The sequence below is a fragment of the Oncorhynchus nerka genome, linkage group LG25, assembly GCF_034236695.1.
Source record: "Oncorhynchus nerka isolate Pitt River linkage group LG25, Oner_Uvic_2.0, whole genome shotgun sequence".
Classification (NCBI taxonomy): Eukaryota; Metazoa; Chordata; class Actinopteri; order Salmoniformes; family Salmonidae; genus Oncorhynchus; species Oncorhynchus nerka.
The window spans coordinates 30274469-30289964 of record NC_088420.1 but is presented as its reverse complement, the minus strand read 5'-3'; the positions used below and the strand labels follow the sequence as shown (position 1 = coordinate 30289964).

The 15496-nt window shown below is 43.8% G+C and overlaps 1 protein-coding gene across 1 annotated transcript; it reads right to left on the bottom strand.

Moving 5' to 3' along the window:
• LOC115109354 (NEDD4-binding protein 1-like) lies at positions 1–10561 on the bottom strand. Its single transcript, XM_029634161.2, has 7 exons — positions 10062–10561; positions 7440–8959; positions 5514–5644; positions 5148–5244; positions 2433–2540; positions 2231–2332; positions 1–2139 (listed from the first exon to the last, which is right to left on the bottom strand). The coding sequence occupies exons 1-7, from the start codon at positions 10365–10367 to the stop codon at positions 1716–1718; spliced, it is 2688 nt and encodes an 895-aa protein (XP_029490021.1). The 5' UTR covers positions 10368–10561; the 3' UTR covers positions 1–1715.
• Between the last annotated feature and the right edge of the window lie 4935 nt (positions 10562–15496).

The window sequence follows — 15496 nt, the reverse complement described above, 5'->3', positions numbered from 1 at the left end:
TCGTTTATGACAAACAGTTGGCCTTTATTAACTTTACCAGCCTGTGGAAATCAAATATACACCCTGTCTTTCAAGTAGCCGTGAGATACCCACAGAACGCCTATGCCCTCATTGGTGATGTCACTGCATTTCCTTTCTCGTAGAAATCTTAAAAGGGAAACAAATGTCAATCAAACATCAGTGACTGATATCCTTTACATTATATAGAGAAGAAACAACAGAAAGAGTCCAAAGATTTACCCCACTGGTAGAATACACTGACGAACCTCTCCAAAAAGAGTTGGATGTTAGTTATACACAATGGATGCACCTTGTTATACAAAACTAAAGCTATACACAACGGAAGCAAATTGTTTTCATCATAATAGCCAGGCCACTCATCTGTCTGAATTTTTTTTTTAGCAATAAGTGCTCCAGTAGCAACTAGCCCCTGACAGCTTGGTTCACAGTGACCTCTGCTGGCTGGTGACTGGGGCCTTATCAAATCAAATTTGGTCACATGCGCCGAATACAACAGGTGTAGACATTACAGTGAAATGCTTACTTACACGCCCTTAACCAACAACGCAGTTAAGAAAATACCTACAAAAATGTAAGAGATTAGAATAACAAATAATTAAAGAGCAGCAGTAAATAACAATAGCGGGACTATATACATGGGGTACCGGTAGAGTCAATGTGTGGGGGCACCGGTGTTGAGGTAATTGAGGTAAACATGTAGGTAGAGTTATTTGTGATCGTTGTTCATTGAACAAACAATGAATAATGGGTTTGCTATGTTACCATTACAAAAGGTAGTGACTTGTACAAGAGTGGCCAGGGTGTTCCAGATCATTGAGTAACATGGGTAAGTTGGCTCTGTTTCTGGGCTCTGAGTCAGTCTGGGACTCTCCAGAAGATACAATGGCTATGTCCTCAGAGTGTAGTGGACAATCAGTACAGGAAGATAAGGGACTTAGCAGCCAAACTCTGTAAGTAATATTTGCGATGTCATTCAAGGAATATCATTTCCTCATGTTTAAGAATGTTTTAATATATTTTTTTTCAGCACAGGATTGTGCTTGGACAGGGCACTGGTGTCTCCAGGCCGTGTATCTAGACTAGAGGAACCCTTCTACCATGCCAACATAGTATCAAAGCACTGGATTGTGAATCACTGAAGGAATGAAGTATCGCTAGTTTAAAAAGAAGCTTCTTTATGGAGCTGTTTGTATTTGTGTGGTTAATTACATAAAACCATACCTGCACATGTCAATGTTCATATTTACAAAATCATACAGAAACAAATTATATTACAACATGAACAAAATAACCTTCCTTCAGCAGTTATTACAGCAATTTGGTTTTACACCTTAAAAACTTGTGCAGAGACAAATGACAGGAAATAAGTATTTAGAACACATGTGGACATCACATACAGTAGATGCCAGCTGGACAATTCCTTCCCCACAATTGTATGGTTTCACTCGGGAAAGCAATCTATTCATGAATGGCATATGTTCCATGGACACTGCTGAACTTAAATGTGTAGAAAAAGGGGAGTTCTGCCTTCCAAACAAATAGCCATCCAAGAGCAATGCAGTTGACCGACTTTAATAGAAAAACTTTAAATAGCTCAGTTTTCTGTACATAGGCCTACTATTGGCACCCTCCTTCGACAGAGACTTGTAAGTGTATCTGTGTGTGAGTGACTGAGTACAGTTTTGTGCTTGGTTTCATCCCAGCAGAAGGCCTGACAGTGCATTCAGGTCCCTCATGTAGGGGTTGTCACTGAGGATACGGTCAATGCGCTGCTTCTGGTCGGGGAAGATATCGTACAGCTTCCTTTTGAGCTCTATGGTTTCTGAGGGTGACCGCTGGGGAGGGGGAGAGGGTGTTGGGCGAGGGGTATGTGATCGCTGAAGAGGGGGTGAGGGGTGAGGAGGGTGTGACCTCTGTGGAGGTGGTGAGGGTGTTGGGTGAGGGGGGTGCCACCCAGGGGGGCCAGAATGTGGCCAGTGGGAGAGTGGCCTCATCTGGGGGGTAGCTGTGGGGCGAGGGACAGATGAGGGGCGAGGGGCAGACTGCAGAGCTTGTACAAAGACAGGTTGCGGGGTGGCTCGGGGGTCTGGCCTCAGAGGAGGTGTGACTGGGCTCCGTCTGTGAGAGAGACACACATATGGTCAATACACATACCTCTGCAGTAAGGTCATACTGTATAAACAATACTATCATCTCCTTTCACACACACCTGTTGTCCTTCCGTAAGAACACCTCCAGGTGAGGGCCATGCTTTCCCAGGGGGTCATCTGGGATCATAAAGTGGTCCTCTACAAAGGTAAACTGCAGAAGCCTGGAAAAAGGGGCCAGTCAGTGTGAGAGGAGAAGGTAATATATAATACAGGGATTATATAAATGAGTGCATGTCTGATGATTGGATAAAAGGCCTTCACCTCTCTTGGATGATCCTCATCCATGCCTCTGATGTATTTACAAAGTCCCGCAAGTTGTCATTGGTAACGATAACCCCTCCTGTCTTCTCTGCCAGGTGGAGCAGAAACCTGTAGGTGAGAGAGAGATGAGATAGACCGAGTCATCTGACAGTGAGTCAATATGGATGACAGTAAGGAATGTGGGCAAGGCTGTGGGACAGAGTGAGTATAGGGTGGAATATGTCAGGTATTTCTACAAATGTTCCATCACGAGAATAATTAACTGTTCTCCCGGGTAAACTGGTATTTCCCACCAAAACCGGAAGTGTCATTCAAAAGCATTTAAATAGGCCTATGTCTGGATTTGATAAAAATTCAAGCCTGATGCAACCGGAGCCTGATTTAAATGATTGTGCGGTTATCCAATAAATAGGGTACTGCATATTACGCACCTCGTTCAAACCATGATAAAGCAGAGAGAGAACATGCGACTCTGGTGCAGCACATGCGGCCTACAAAGTTAAAAGTATAGGCTAGCAAATTTGATTCAACATTTTCATAATATTTCCACTAATGTTATTAGCCTACCTCCTTTCTCTCTCTAGTGTTGCTTCATTCCTTCCTCACTTTCAACAGTTAAGGACAATAAAACTTGTTTCATTTATCTTCATCATTCTGCTATAGTTATTAACTGCTATAGCCTATGGCCATCAAGCGTTTGCCCTTCTTTCAAACTACCCGTGAGTTCTATTGGCTGCTGTATTTAACAAACAAGAGCTTGTGTCCCTCTTTGAATAGTCTATTGGTATAAGAAATGCCCCAAAAATGATGTCCAGCAAGCTAATCTAGTCTAGCTTTTCCTGCATGGGACTGCAAGAGCTAAGGATACTTAAAAAACATTTTAAAAAAAAGAAGAGACCAGCGGCGCACAGGTGTGTACGTATTGCGCAAGAGAGGTTATACGTTAGAAGCTTATTATGCATAACCCACCATTCATGAACTAAATAGAAGGCTAACAAGGCATTGAATGTATTACCTGAAAGAGGTTAGCTAGGACATCATATCTATATAGATATAGATCTATCCATCTAGAAATCTTGAACAGGATTATGTATTTTGAATGCAGTTTGAATGGAACTGATGGGTGAGGGAGAGTGCTCGCTCCTGTTTTAAAACTCTGCAGCTGCAGTAAAAAAAAAGAGAGACCCCGGAAGCCAGATGGATATATGTAAATTAGCCGCACATTCGGTCTTTGTTCCTGTAGCATAGGCTACGCTGCAGCAAATGTAGGTCTGTCCACCTGTCACCACACCAAAGTCACCATGATGAGATGATACACTACATGACCAAAGGTATGTGAACACCTGCTTGTCTAACATCTCATTCCAAAATCATGGGCATTAATATGGCGTTGGTCCCCCCTTTGCTGCTATAACAGCCTCCACTCTTCTGGGAAGGTTTTCCACTAGATTTTGGAACATTGCTGCAGGGACTGACTTGCATTCAGCAACAAGAGTATTAGTGGGGTTGGGCACTGATGTTGGGCGATTAGGCCTGGCACGCAGTCGACATCCCAATTCATCCCAAAGGTGTTAGATGGGGTTGAGGTCGGGGCTCTGTGCAGGCCAGTCAAGTTTGCTTTGTGTACAGGGGCATTGTCATGCTGAAATAGGAAAGGGTCTTCCCTAAACTGTTGCTACATATTTGGAAGCACAGAATTGTCTAGAATGTCATTGTATGCTGTAGAGTTAAGATTTCCCTTCAATGGAACTAAGGGGTCTAGCCCGAACCATAAAAAACACCCCCAGACCATTATTCCTCCTCCACCAAACTTTACAGTTGACACTATGCATTGGGGCAGGTAGCGTTCTCCTGGCATCCGCCAAACCCAGATTCTTCCATCGGATTGCCAGATGGTGAAGCATGATTCATCACCCCAGAGAAAGTGTTTCCACTGCTTCAGAGTCCAATGGCGAGCTATGTACAACTACAGCCGACGCTTGGCATTGCACATGGTGATCTTAGGCTTGTGTGTGGCTGCTCGGCCAAGGAAACATTTCACGAAGCTACCGACGAACAGTTCTTGTGCTGACGTTGCTTCCAGAGGCAGTTTGGTGCTGAGCTATTCTGTAAGCCCATTCTACTGCCAATGTGTGTCTTTGGAGATGGCATGGCTGTGTTCTCGATTTTATACACCTGTTAGCACAACGGGTGTGGCTGAAATAGCCAAATCCACTAATTTGAAGGGATATCCACGTACTTTTGTGTATATATAGTGCAGGTCTACATATTGAGATGGGCTGTCGGTCCCCACCCTGAGCATTGATGATTCATCATGCAGTGACCAGACAGAAGGTTGTAGAGAATTCAGATTTAGACATGGCATATCATGTCTGCTGTTCATATAAAACATGTATATCATTTACCGGTCTCTTGCAGTTATTTATCCCGGGAAAGGGGAATGGTTTTGGGTGGTAAATCTCGGTAACCGGTTTCCCGCCATTCAACCCTAGTGAGTATGGATGAGGTGGCAGCAGGGAATGTGGGCGAGGCTGTGGGACAGGGTGAGTATGGATGAGGTGGTAGCAGGGAATGTGGGCGAGGCTGTGGGACAGGGTGAGTATGGATGAGGTGGTAGCAGGGAATGTGGGACAGGGTGATTATAGATGAGGTGGCAGCAGATGACAGAGGGTGGGCCTGCTGTATGATGTGGTGAGATGTGTGACTCTGCAGTACCTGTCATCATGGGAGGAAATCCTCTGTCCACAGACCTCTCTGGAAGGAGTAAAGGAGAGCAGACGCAGGTCTTCCAGTTGGTTTAGGTAATGTTGTTCTATTGAGACACGTGGAGAAAATACACATATTAAGACCATATCCTTAACAGAGCACACATAAAGTGCTCCACATGTTTCTGTCTTATCACCATTCAAACAGTAATATTCACAACTATTTGCCAAAGTACAATAATCTTTCTCCTGACCAACACCTTGGATTGTTGAACTACCGGTACATTTCATGTCACTTCTTCACCCCCCAAAACCAGAGGGAGGAGATTGAGCCCAGGTTGGGGTGGCCTGTGCTGTGGTATGTTTTTGTTCTGACCTGTGGTGTAGCGGTCTCTCTTCTGCCTCCACTGAGGCACAAAGACAGTGATCTCCCGGTGGCCCTGCCTCCAGAAGGCCTCCACAGCGATGGCTATCCCCCGGCAGGAGAAGAAGCGGTGGAGACCATGCCTACAGAGGAGCACAAGGAGGAAGGGTTACTTAGGAATGGCTTATAACTATCCTAATACATAAAGTGATTGTTGTATTTCAGATTGACAAATTGAGGATTGTCTTCAGACAGTATTGTCACAGGTGAGTAACAAGTAGGGCTGTGATGGTCATGGAATTTTGGATGACCTATTTGCGGTCACCGCTATAACCGTTCAAATAGCAAAAAGCTAGTAAAAAAATTGAAACTTTACCCAAAATAAGCACATTTTATCCTCTCCTCCGCTCCTGATTGCATGTGCTGCAGGATTATTTTTGGGGGAGGGGGGGACTCCTTTGCTACAACAACTTGCTGAAACAAGGAGCAACAAACTTCCATCATGCTGTAGAGTCACTGCCTCAACTGCAGGTGTTATGTTTCTGAATGCCCAGCCTTCCGTCTTCAGTCAGCTGTTTGTCCAAAACACAAAATTCTAAAATTGGCCAGTTTTGCGTCCTCTTGAATATGAACATGTAGTTAATTCAAATTCAAATAATATTTGACTAAAACTAATATGACGGTTATTTTATGACTGTCTATCCTGACTGTGCCAGCCCAGTTTGAGATAGAAAGCCACTCAGAAAAGTAACACATTGAAGGTGTGAAAGACACTCTGACATCTACAAAAGACGTAGCCTAACAGAGTAGAATGTCCCTCTGGTCAGAGTAGAATGTACCTCTGGTCAGAGACAGCTTTTGGCAGGAAGTTAGCAGTGCTGTGGTCCAAAAATAAAGATATGGTGAGTTTAAATGCAGCCTTTATACAATTCTACTTAAAATTCTACCCAGAGTTGTTGATCCCTCCCAATACACTAATCTCATTTTATATCTAAAAAAAAAAGTAAAGTAGGGTTTGTGTTTCTATTACTTGGAGATTGCTGGAAAATATGGGCAGATAGGGGGTCCAGTAGATCTCATTAGAACCGTTACAAACAAACGGCTAGAGGATATTGTGAACACACACCAGCTTAAGACACACGTCTCATTTTGTGGAGCAATGCAAAGTCAAGGGAAGTTCCCTCTTAAAGAGAAAGTTGCACATCCTGTTTGAACTCACTAACTGCAGCACCACTGACGTGGATAGTAAAATCACTGTGTCAACATGGAAATGTAATCGCCAAATATACAAAACTTTATTTCCCCTTGTAATTTTCTAAAATAAAACCCCCATACTTGTTCATACTTGTATGTCCCTATAGCATATGTACTCTGAGATCTTATCATGAAATGTGATTCTGACCTCATTCGGATGAGGTAGGTAGCCTAACTCAGTCCACACAAACTGAAGTTAGCTTTGCCAGTCAGATTAGTCCGAGTCTGAAAGGGTGATACCTCTATTACAATTATTCTGACTAAAACAACTTCCAGTAATGACTTCAGTGGACAGAAAAAAATGGTGCGCGAAGTAAGACACAGAGGAGAACTGGCAAGTTGAGAGAGATAGTTGGAGTTATATTACTGACAATTATTTTATATAGATTCCCCATGTGGACAGTCATTAGCCTTGCCAAAGACACGGTGGCCATGCCTTAAGCCTACCTACTCATACACTGAGGGTTACTGGAAGAGCTCTCAGCTATGAGCTTTTATGTTACCCTTGAAAGTCCTGACTGAGGGTTACACTCCTGCTTTCACACACACACACCAACGCTCACATAGGCCTACACACAGGTGGTTCCAGACAGTCATATCTGATGACGAGAAAATGAGTGTGGGCTCTCAGTGTTGTTCCACATCCTCCTACAGAGGGTTGTATAGAAAGGAGAGGTTACTCACGCCATGGCCACGTTGCTGCCGTCAATGATGATGTGCCGGAGATCAGGGTGTCCAGGCTCGTTCTGTAGGGTCAGGGTGTAGGGGTTTCTCAGGGAATCATGGAAGCGGGTCGTGGCAGTCAGGGGTGGTGGAGCAGGCTCTGTGCGAGGTGGGGGGACTCTGGCTGACAGGGTCTGATAGGAGCAGCCTGGCCGTGTGTCTGCTGGCTGGGTTGGGCGCTGTGGTGTGCTCCGCAGTGCCGTCACACTCTCCACACGTACCGGCCCCATGGTCTGAGCCCCTCCCCGGGACAGGTAGTCCATCCTGGGCCCCGATGGAAAATCCATCTGCTCTGCCATCCTGGCTTTACTGCTAGCCAGTGTGTCTGTGCTGTCCTCGTCATCATTGATGGTGATGATATCGTAAGCAGCCCCCTGAGCACTGCTGCTCCTTTTTAGTGTCATTGTCTGCAGCATGCTGCTATACTGTCCCCTCTGGCCAACACCATTGCTGCTGGGTGGCTTAATGTTCTCCTTGGACTTTACATTCAGGGCTCGGTTTGGGACTCTATCTAGCCCTCTATCCTTATCCCTGGAGTTGAAAGTAGAGGAAGAAGACTCAGAGTTGTGGGTTGAGGATGCCCCTCCTCGCTGTCTCTCTGTTCTTTGGCTCTCCTCCACAATGCACTCCAGCAACAGAAAAGTGTCCTCTGTCTGGCCCGTCTCCTTCACCACCCGCTCCACCACCTCCTGCTGGTAGCCCATTGTTCTGAAGAAGTTCACCAGGCACCGCAGGTTGGTCTCAGGGCTCACAGCCTCCCCGTCATCCGCACCATCACTAGAGTCCAGCACCATCAGCCCCATGTTGGTCTTGGAGGGGGTCTTAGTTCGGCTGTCACTGGCCACAGTGTGGCGCTCTCTCTCCATCGACTCCTCTCTCCTCTCCAGGGAGTACTGTCTCTTGGTGTCCCTCAGCTCGCTCTCCGACGAGCGGCGTTTGTGGGAGGGCCGGACGCCATTCAACAACCCTGTCTCGGCCCCGGATGCAGCCCCAACCGCCTTCTCCTCAAAGCTGGTGTCCAGGATGCGGTTGGAGAGGTCAGTGACAGGAGTGCTGCTCTGGGAGCGATCCGGGTCCACGTCTATAACCCCAAAAGGCTGAGTGGGGCTCTGGGCCAGACCTAGCAGCTCCTCCTTCAGGGCACTGGGCAACAGGAGCAGCTCCATGGCATACTTATCATCTCGCTCTTCCACAAACGTCTTGAAGGTGCGTTTCACGGCCGGCTCCCTATCTCCGGGCAGGCTGCGCTTCTCTTGGAAGAGAGCAACAAACTGCTGCACGCGGCTCTTTGCCATGATGACAGACTCAAAGCAGCCCAGCAGGCGCAGTGTGCCTGGCTCCAGCATCACAACTTCAGCGCTGGTGTCCCGCAGCAGTCGGTCAAGGAACAGACCCCGGGCACCGGCAAAGATGCAGTGCATGTCCACGGGGTAGTGCTCCTCCTGCTGCAGCTCTGGATCACACAGGCCTTTCAGGTACTCCTGCAACAACACAGGGTCAACACCAGTTAGAAAACTAGACATGACAACAACAAAAAAATCACCATACACACGAGAAGGTCCACATTCGAAGCTTAACAGGGTAATGCGCCAATTGAAACTGATAGCATGATGCACAGAGATACCCCCTCTACGCCTACTCAAGAAACTTCACTCATCTTCACTGACAACTCTCAGTCAACTCTGTCATCACCACATTGACTGTAAATTGGCGAGATTAAAACGTGGAAGATGGGAAGTTGTCAGAAACCAACTGAAACCCAATGAGGAAATCTCAACCTCTTTCCAGAAATATTTGATGAATCAGCCTCAAGTTTGGCTATGTCAAAGAAGCACCTGTCACAGTGTGTCTCCTCTCCATACAGCGGACATGGTTTCCTGATGACTACACACTGGAAAGATACATGATGAGGCAAGACATAACTGTGTTGGGGTTTCCGTTTTCTGTGTTCTCAATGGGGTGGGAGGAGATTCCAAGTTTACTGGCACCAATAATAATTGTTTCCGCGTTGTCGAACAGGTGACATTGATATTACCGAATCCGTTGATCTGTACATTACCTGCCCGCTACACGATGTTGTCAAGGGAAAACTCAAGGCACAGAAGTGTAAAAGATGTAGCCTAGCTAAGACTGGTGTTTTTAGAGTAGTAGAATGAACGGGAAATAAGTGTTGAAATGAAAACAAAAGGAACGCCAAGAACAGCTTGTCCGTCTGTCATGCAATTCGGGATCTTACGGAATGATGTAAACCTGGCCGGACTCTAACGTTAGATCTATAATCTTTAACGTTACTGATATATTATCTGTACAGTTAATTTGCTAGAAGGCATATGACACAGAGCCTTATTAGATTATGAAACCCAAACAACTTCTCAATTAGCATAGTAGCTATTCCATTCGGTACAACATGACCATGCGATTGATTATACTGCCTGATTTCTCGCTTACATTTTAGGATGGCGCTTCTCTACTAACGTTAAAAGGCTGTTTAACTGCCTGACAAAAATAAATAAAACAATATAAGAATGGGTATCAATGTTATAAGCCTCAAGCTAATTTCAATAAGTCACAGTCAATGTTTACCTTTGCCCTCGACACGTCGTCTCTCTTCCCCTTGAGTTGAAGCCATATCTGCCTTGATGCTGTACTACTGTGGGCTCCAGTGTCCAAAAGGCCGATAATTGTGAAAACTACCCGGAAAACCTGTTCTACTCTGGGCTTGGCGCATTTCAGTTCTTCTTGCTTGTTTTCAAAGACAGCAAATTCGTCCACTGTCAGGGACTCTTGCTGTTGTTTGCTCCCTGTTGGCGATAGCCTGTTTCCCAGGGGTTCCTTACAGGTTACCTCGGTGACTCGCTTCATACCGAGAAGGGGCCGCGTTGTTGACATTCTGTTTTTGAATATGTCTGTCCCTGTTGACAACAGATCGTTTTAATATCGTAACCATTCGGTGTCATTTGGATCTTTATCCTCCTTCATGGTTTCCTTCTATCGGTCTTCCTCTTCTATGCGGTGATATATTAGCTAGAGTGGTCCAGTTTTAAGACAACTTTTTACATGTCAACCCCGACGCATCCGGAAAGTCCCAGTGATGATGTCATCAAAAGACGACAATATGTACGGTATGTGTTTATCTCATCCAAAGAGAAGATTTTATAGATATTTTGACTATCTATTCAATATCTTTAGCAAAATGTCATAATTTTTTTTGTAAATAACTTAGCTTCCCATGGAAAAGAACAAACAACCAATGTTAAAGTCCAGACACATCATTGTCAAACAAATTATAATGGTCACAAGGGCAATTAGTGGGACATAGGTTTATCATCCAGATAAATATGGATTATAAACAAATCATGTTATAATAGATCATTTTAACCAAGCACATTTGTGAAACTCCAGAAATACCCGTATTCGTGCAGCTGATTCGTCAATTCATAGCTGATCTAAAATTATACAATTACACCACCTACTGGTGATGAAGCTACATAACATAAAACGCTTGATGATAGATGTGTTTTGCGCATTGTCAACCTTTTTTCATGACACATAATGAGCCATAATACAAGACAAGAGTTGTGAGGTTTGTGAACAGGCTCTAGACAATTTTAAACTTAATTAATGAATGTAGTCTGCTTACCTAAATTAATTGTGCTGAAAATGAATGTGACTATTATTGGTACATTGTATTCAGAGCCATATTTGTCCATTAATCTAAATATGGCTCTGAGTGTAATGCATTTGCCTTATACGGTTGGGTAAAGCTGAGCATAAATTTGGAAAAATACTTTTCCTCTAACTGGAGTTTATCTGCTAATATGTGAGGAACTAACATTTGTGTCAGTTTAATCTCAAGAGACCAATACACTATAGCAGGGTTTCTCAATCTCGGCCCTCGGGACCCCAAGACGTGCACGTTTAGTTTTTTGCCCTAGCACTACACAGTTGATTCAAATAATCAATTAATCATCAAGCTTTGAATCAGCTGTGTAGTGCTAGGGAAAAAACTAAACGTGCACGTTGCAACTCTGCCAGCATCCCGGAGTCGCTTCTTCACTGTTGACATTGAGACTGGTGTTTTGCGGGTACTATTTAATGAAGCTGCCAGTTGAGGACTTGTGAGGCGTCTGTTTCTCAAATTAGACACTCTAATGTACTTGTCCGCTTGCTCTCAGTTGTGCACCGGGGCCTCCCACTCCTCTTTCTATTCTGGTTAGAGCCAGTTTGCGCTGTTCTGTGAAGGGTGTTGTACGAGATCTTCAGTTTCTTTGCAATTTCTCGCATGGAATAGCCTTCATTTCTCAAAACAAGAATAGACTGACAAGTTTCAGAAGAAAGATATTTGTTTCTGGCCATTTTGAGCCTGTAATCGAACCCACAAATGCTGATGCTCCAGATACTCAACTAGTCTAAAGAAGGCCAGTTTTATTACTTCTTTAATCAGCAAAACAGTTTTCAGCTGTACTGACATAATTGCAAATGAGTGTTCTAATGATCAATTAGCCTTTTAAAATTATAAACTTGGATTAGCTAACACAACGTGCCACTGGAACACAGGAGTGATGGTTGCTGATAAATGGGCCTCTGTACGCCTATGTAGATATTCCATAAAAAATCTACCATTTCCAGCTACAATAGTCATTTACAACATTAACAATGTCTACACTGTATTTCTGATAAATTTGATGTTATTTTAATGGACAAAACATTTAGCTTTTCTATGAAAAACAAGAACATTTCTACGTGACCTCAAACTTTTGAACGGTAGTGTATATATATATATATATATTTTTTTTACACATTTGTTGCATGCAATCCAGATTCTCTTTTGCATATTCAAGATATACAGACTGAGACATTTAGCCTTTGACCAAGTAAAATAGTATGCAACGCCAAGTGATGTGACTTGATACAGTGCCTTGCGAAAGTATTCGGCCCCCTTGAACTTTGCGACCTTTTGCCACATTTCAGGCTTCAAACATAAAGATATAAAACTGTATTTTGTTGTGAAGAATCAACAACAAGTGGGACACAATCATGAAGTGGAACGACATTTATTGGATATTTCAAACTTTTTTAACAAATCAAAAACTGAAATATTGGGCGTGCAAAATGATTCAGCCCCCTTAAGTTAATACTTTGTAGCGCCACCTTTTGCTGCGATTACAGCTGTAAGTCGCTTGGGGTATGTCTCTATCAGGTTTGCACATCGAGAGACTGACATTTTTTCCCATTCCTCCTTGCAAAACAGCCCGAGCTCAGTGAGGTTGGATGGAGAGCATTTGTGAACAGCAGTTTTCAGTTCTTTCCACAGATTCTCGATTGGATTCAGGTCTGGACTTTGACTTGGCCATTCTAACACCTGGATATGTTTATTTTTGAACCATTCCATTGTAGATGTTGCTTTATGATTTGGATCATTGTCTTGTTGGAAGACAAATCTCCGTCCCAGTCTCAGGTCTTTTGCAGACTCCATCAGGTTTTCTTCCAGAATGGTCCTGTATTTGGCTCCATCCATCTTCCCATCAATTTTAACCATCTTCCCTGTCCCTGCTGAAGAAAAGCAGGCCCAAACCATGATGCTGCCACCACCATGTTTGACAGTGGGGATGGTGTGTTCAGGGTGATGAGCTGTGTTGCTTTTACGCCAAACATAACGTTTTGCATTGTTGCCAAAAAGTTCAATTTTGGTTTCATCTGACCAGAGCACCTTCTTCCACATGTTTGGTGTGTCTCCCAGGTGGCTTGTGGCAGACTTTAAACGACACTTTTTATGGATATCTTTAAGAAATGGCTTTCTTCTTGCCACTCTTCCATAAAGGCCAGATTTGTGCAATATACGACTGATTGTTGTCCTATGGACAGAGTCTCACACCTCAGCTGTAGATCTCTGCAGTTCATCCAGAGTGATCATGGACCTCTTGGCTGCATCTCTGATCAGTCTTCTCCTTGTATGAGCTGAAAGTTTAGAGGGACGGACAGGTCTTGGTAGATTTGCAGTGGTCTGATACTCCTTCCATTTCAATATTATCGCTTGCACAGTGCTCCTTGGGATGTTTAAAGCTTGGGAAATCTTTTTGTATCCAAATCCGGCTTTAAACTTCTTCACAACAGTATCTCGGACCTGCCTGGTGTGTTCCTTGTTCTTCATGATGCTCTCTGCGCTTTTAACGGACCTCTGAGACTATCACAGTGCAGGTGCATTTATACGGAGACTTGATTACACACAGGTGGATTGTATTTATCATCATTAGTCATTTAGGTCAACATTGGATCATTCAGAGATCCTCACTGAACTTCTGGAGAGAGTTTGCTGCACTGAAAGTAAAGGGGCTGAATAATTTTGCACGCCCAATTTTTCAGTTTTTGAAATTGTTAAAAAAGTTTGAAATATCCAATAAATGTCGTTCCACTTCATGATTGTGTCCCACTTGTTGTTGATTCTTCACAAAAAAATACAGTTTTATATCTTTATGTTTGAAGCCTGAAATGTGGCAAAAGGTCGCAAAGTTCAAGGGGGCCGAATACTTTCGCAAGGCACTGTATAAGCCAAATCTGTGTATTTGTTTGATTGTGTTGCTGTATGTGATAGTGTTCTTTTCGTGCCTGTGTTTTTCATGGAGTTAGACATTAAGTGAAAGCGAAAGAGACGTCTGTGTGTGTGTGGGCACTGGATGAGCAGAGGTAATGGAGAAAGAGGAGTGGCTGGCTGGCTGTTGTCAGGCGCCGAGGCCTTGAGATGGAGGAGAACACAAAGCAGCAGCTATACAGGCCATTCAGAACAACAACGCCTCACCCACACTGATGGCAATGGCAAAGTGTTCGCTCTGTCAGTCAGGAACATTGATTATAACAACATTATAAATCCAGCAAGTATTATCTTTATATGTAACTATTCAACTGTATTGGAGGGTTCCCCAACTGGCGGCCCGTTCTCTGGATTTGCACCGCGAGTGGTTTTATTTGGCCCCCCAAGTTTTCAAAGCAAAAACATTTTTTTTCATTGTTGGACATAAAATACTGAAAACACCAGGAAATCAGCTCCAAGTGACTTTCATTTGGGAAATCTCTTCCCGAATATTTCCAAGCATAATAGAGAGACGTGATTGTATACAAATGTAAGGTTTGAAATGATTATGTTTTAGGCAAATATATGTGTTTGTTGCTTCTTGCGGAAAACTTTCAGTCTACAAATTATTTTTAATAATGTTTTGGACCTCCGACCACCCGCTCAAGAAAAAATTTGCCCGTGGCTGTAGTTGCTTGATGATCCCTGCTGTATTGTATTTTGAAAGGTGTGTCGTGAAGCATTACCGTGACAATTTGTATTCATACTCTGTCCACTAGATGATGCTCTCACCCTCCAGACACCAAAAAGGCCCCTAAACCAGGCTCTTTCCCCTCTCCATGGCAGAGTAATATTGACAAAAACAATTCTGAACATCGATAATTTTCATTATTTGAAGTCCAGACGCACAGAGCAGGGGAATCTAGTCTTTATTAAAGTTAATTGAAGAGAAGAGTTGGGTTGAACAAGAGAAGAGAGCGAGCCGTGAACCATCAACGTCCAGATGACAGTAATATCAGCAGAGGTATCCTGTCGGCCCATTTGTTTTTGGCAGCCTCATAATGTACCAAGCCTTCAAAACCAAATGGACACTCACTGTTGTTGGAACACAACCACACCACAACACAGCCAGACCTTGATTACCTCACATTCTCCTCATGTTGTGTTTTGCTCTGCCTGTGAATTAACTAGTCTCTCTCTCTCTCTCTCTCTCTCTCTCTCTCTCTCTCTCTCTCTCTCTGTCTCTCTCGCTGTCTCTCTCTCTCTCTCTGTCTCTCTCGCTGTCTCTCACACACATACACATAGGAGGAATAGTTAGGCAATATATCAATCAGAGGTTACTCTTTATTCTCCTCTCATGAAGAGGACATTCCTACTCCTAATTTCTATAAGACATGATTGAACCATAGCTATGGACAGGAAATCACACATTATAAATATCTGAAGAAAT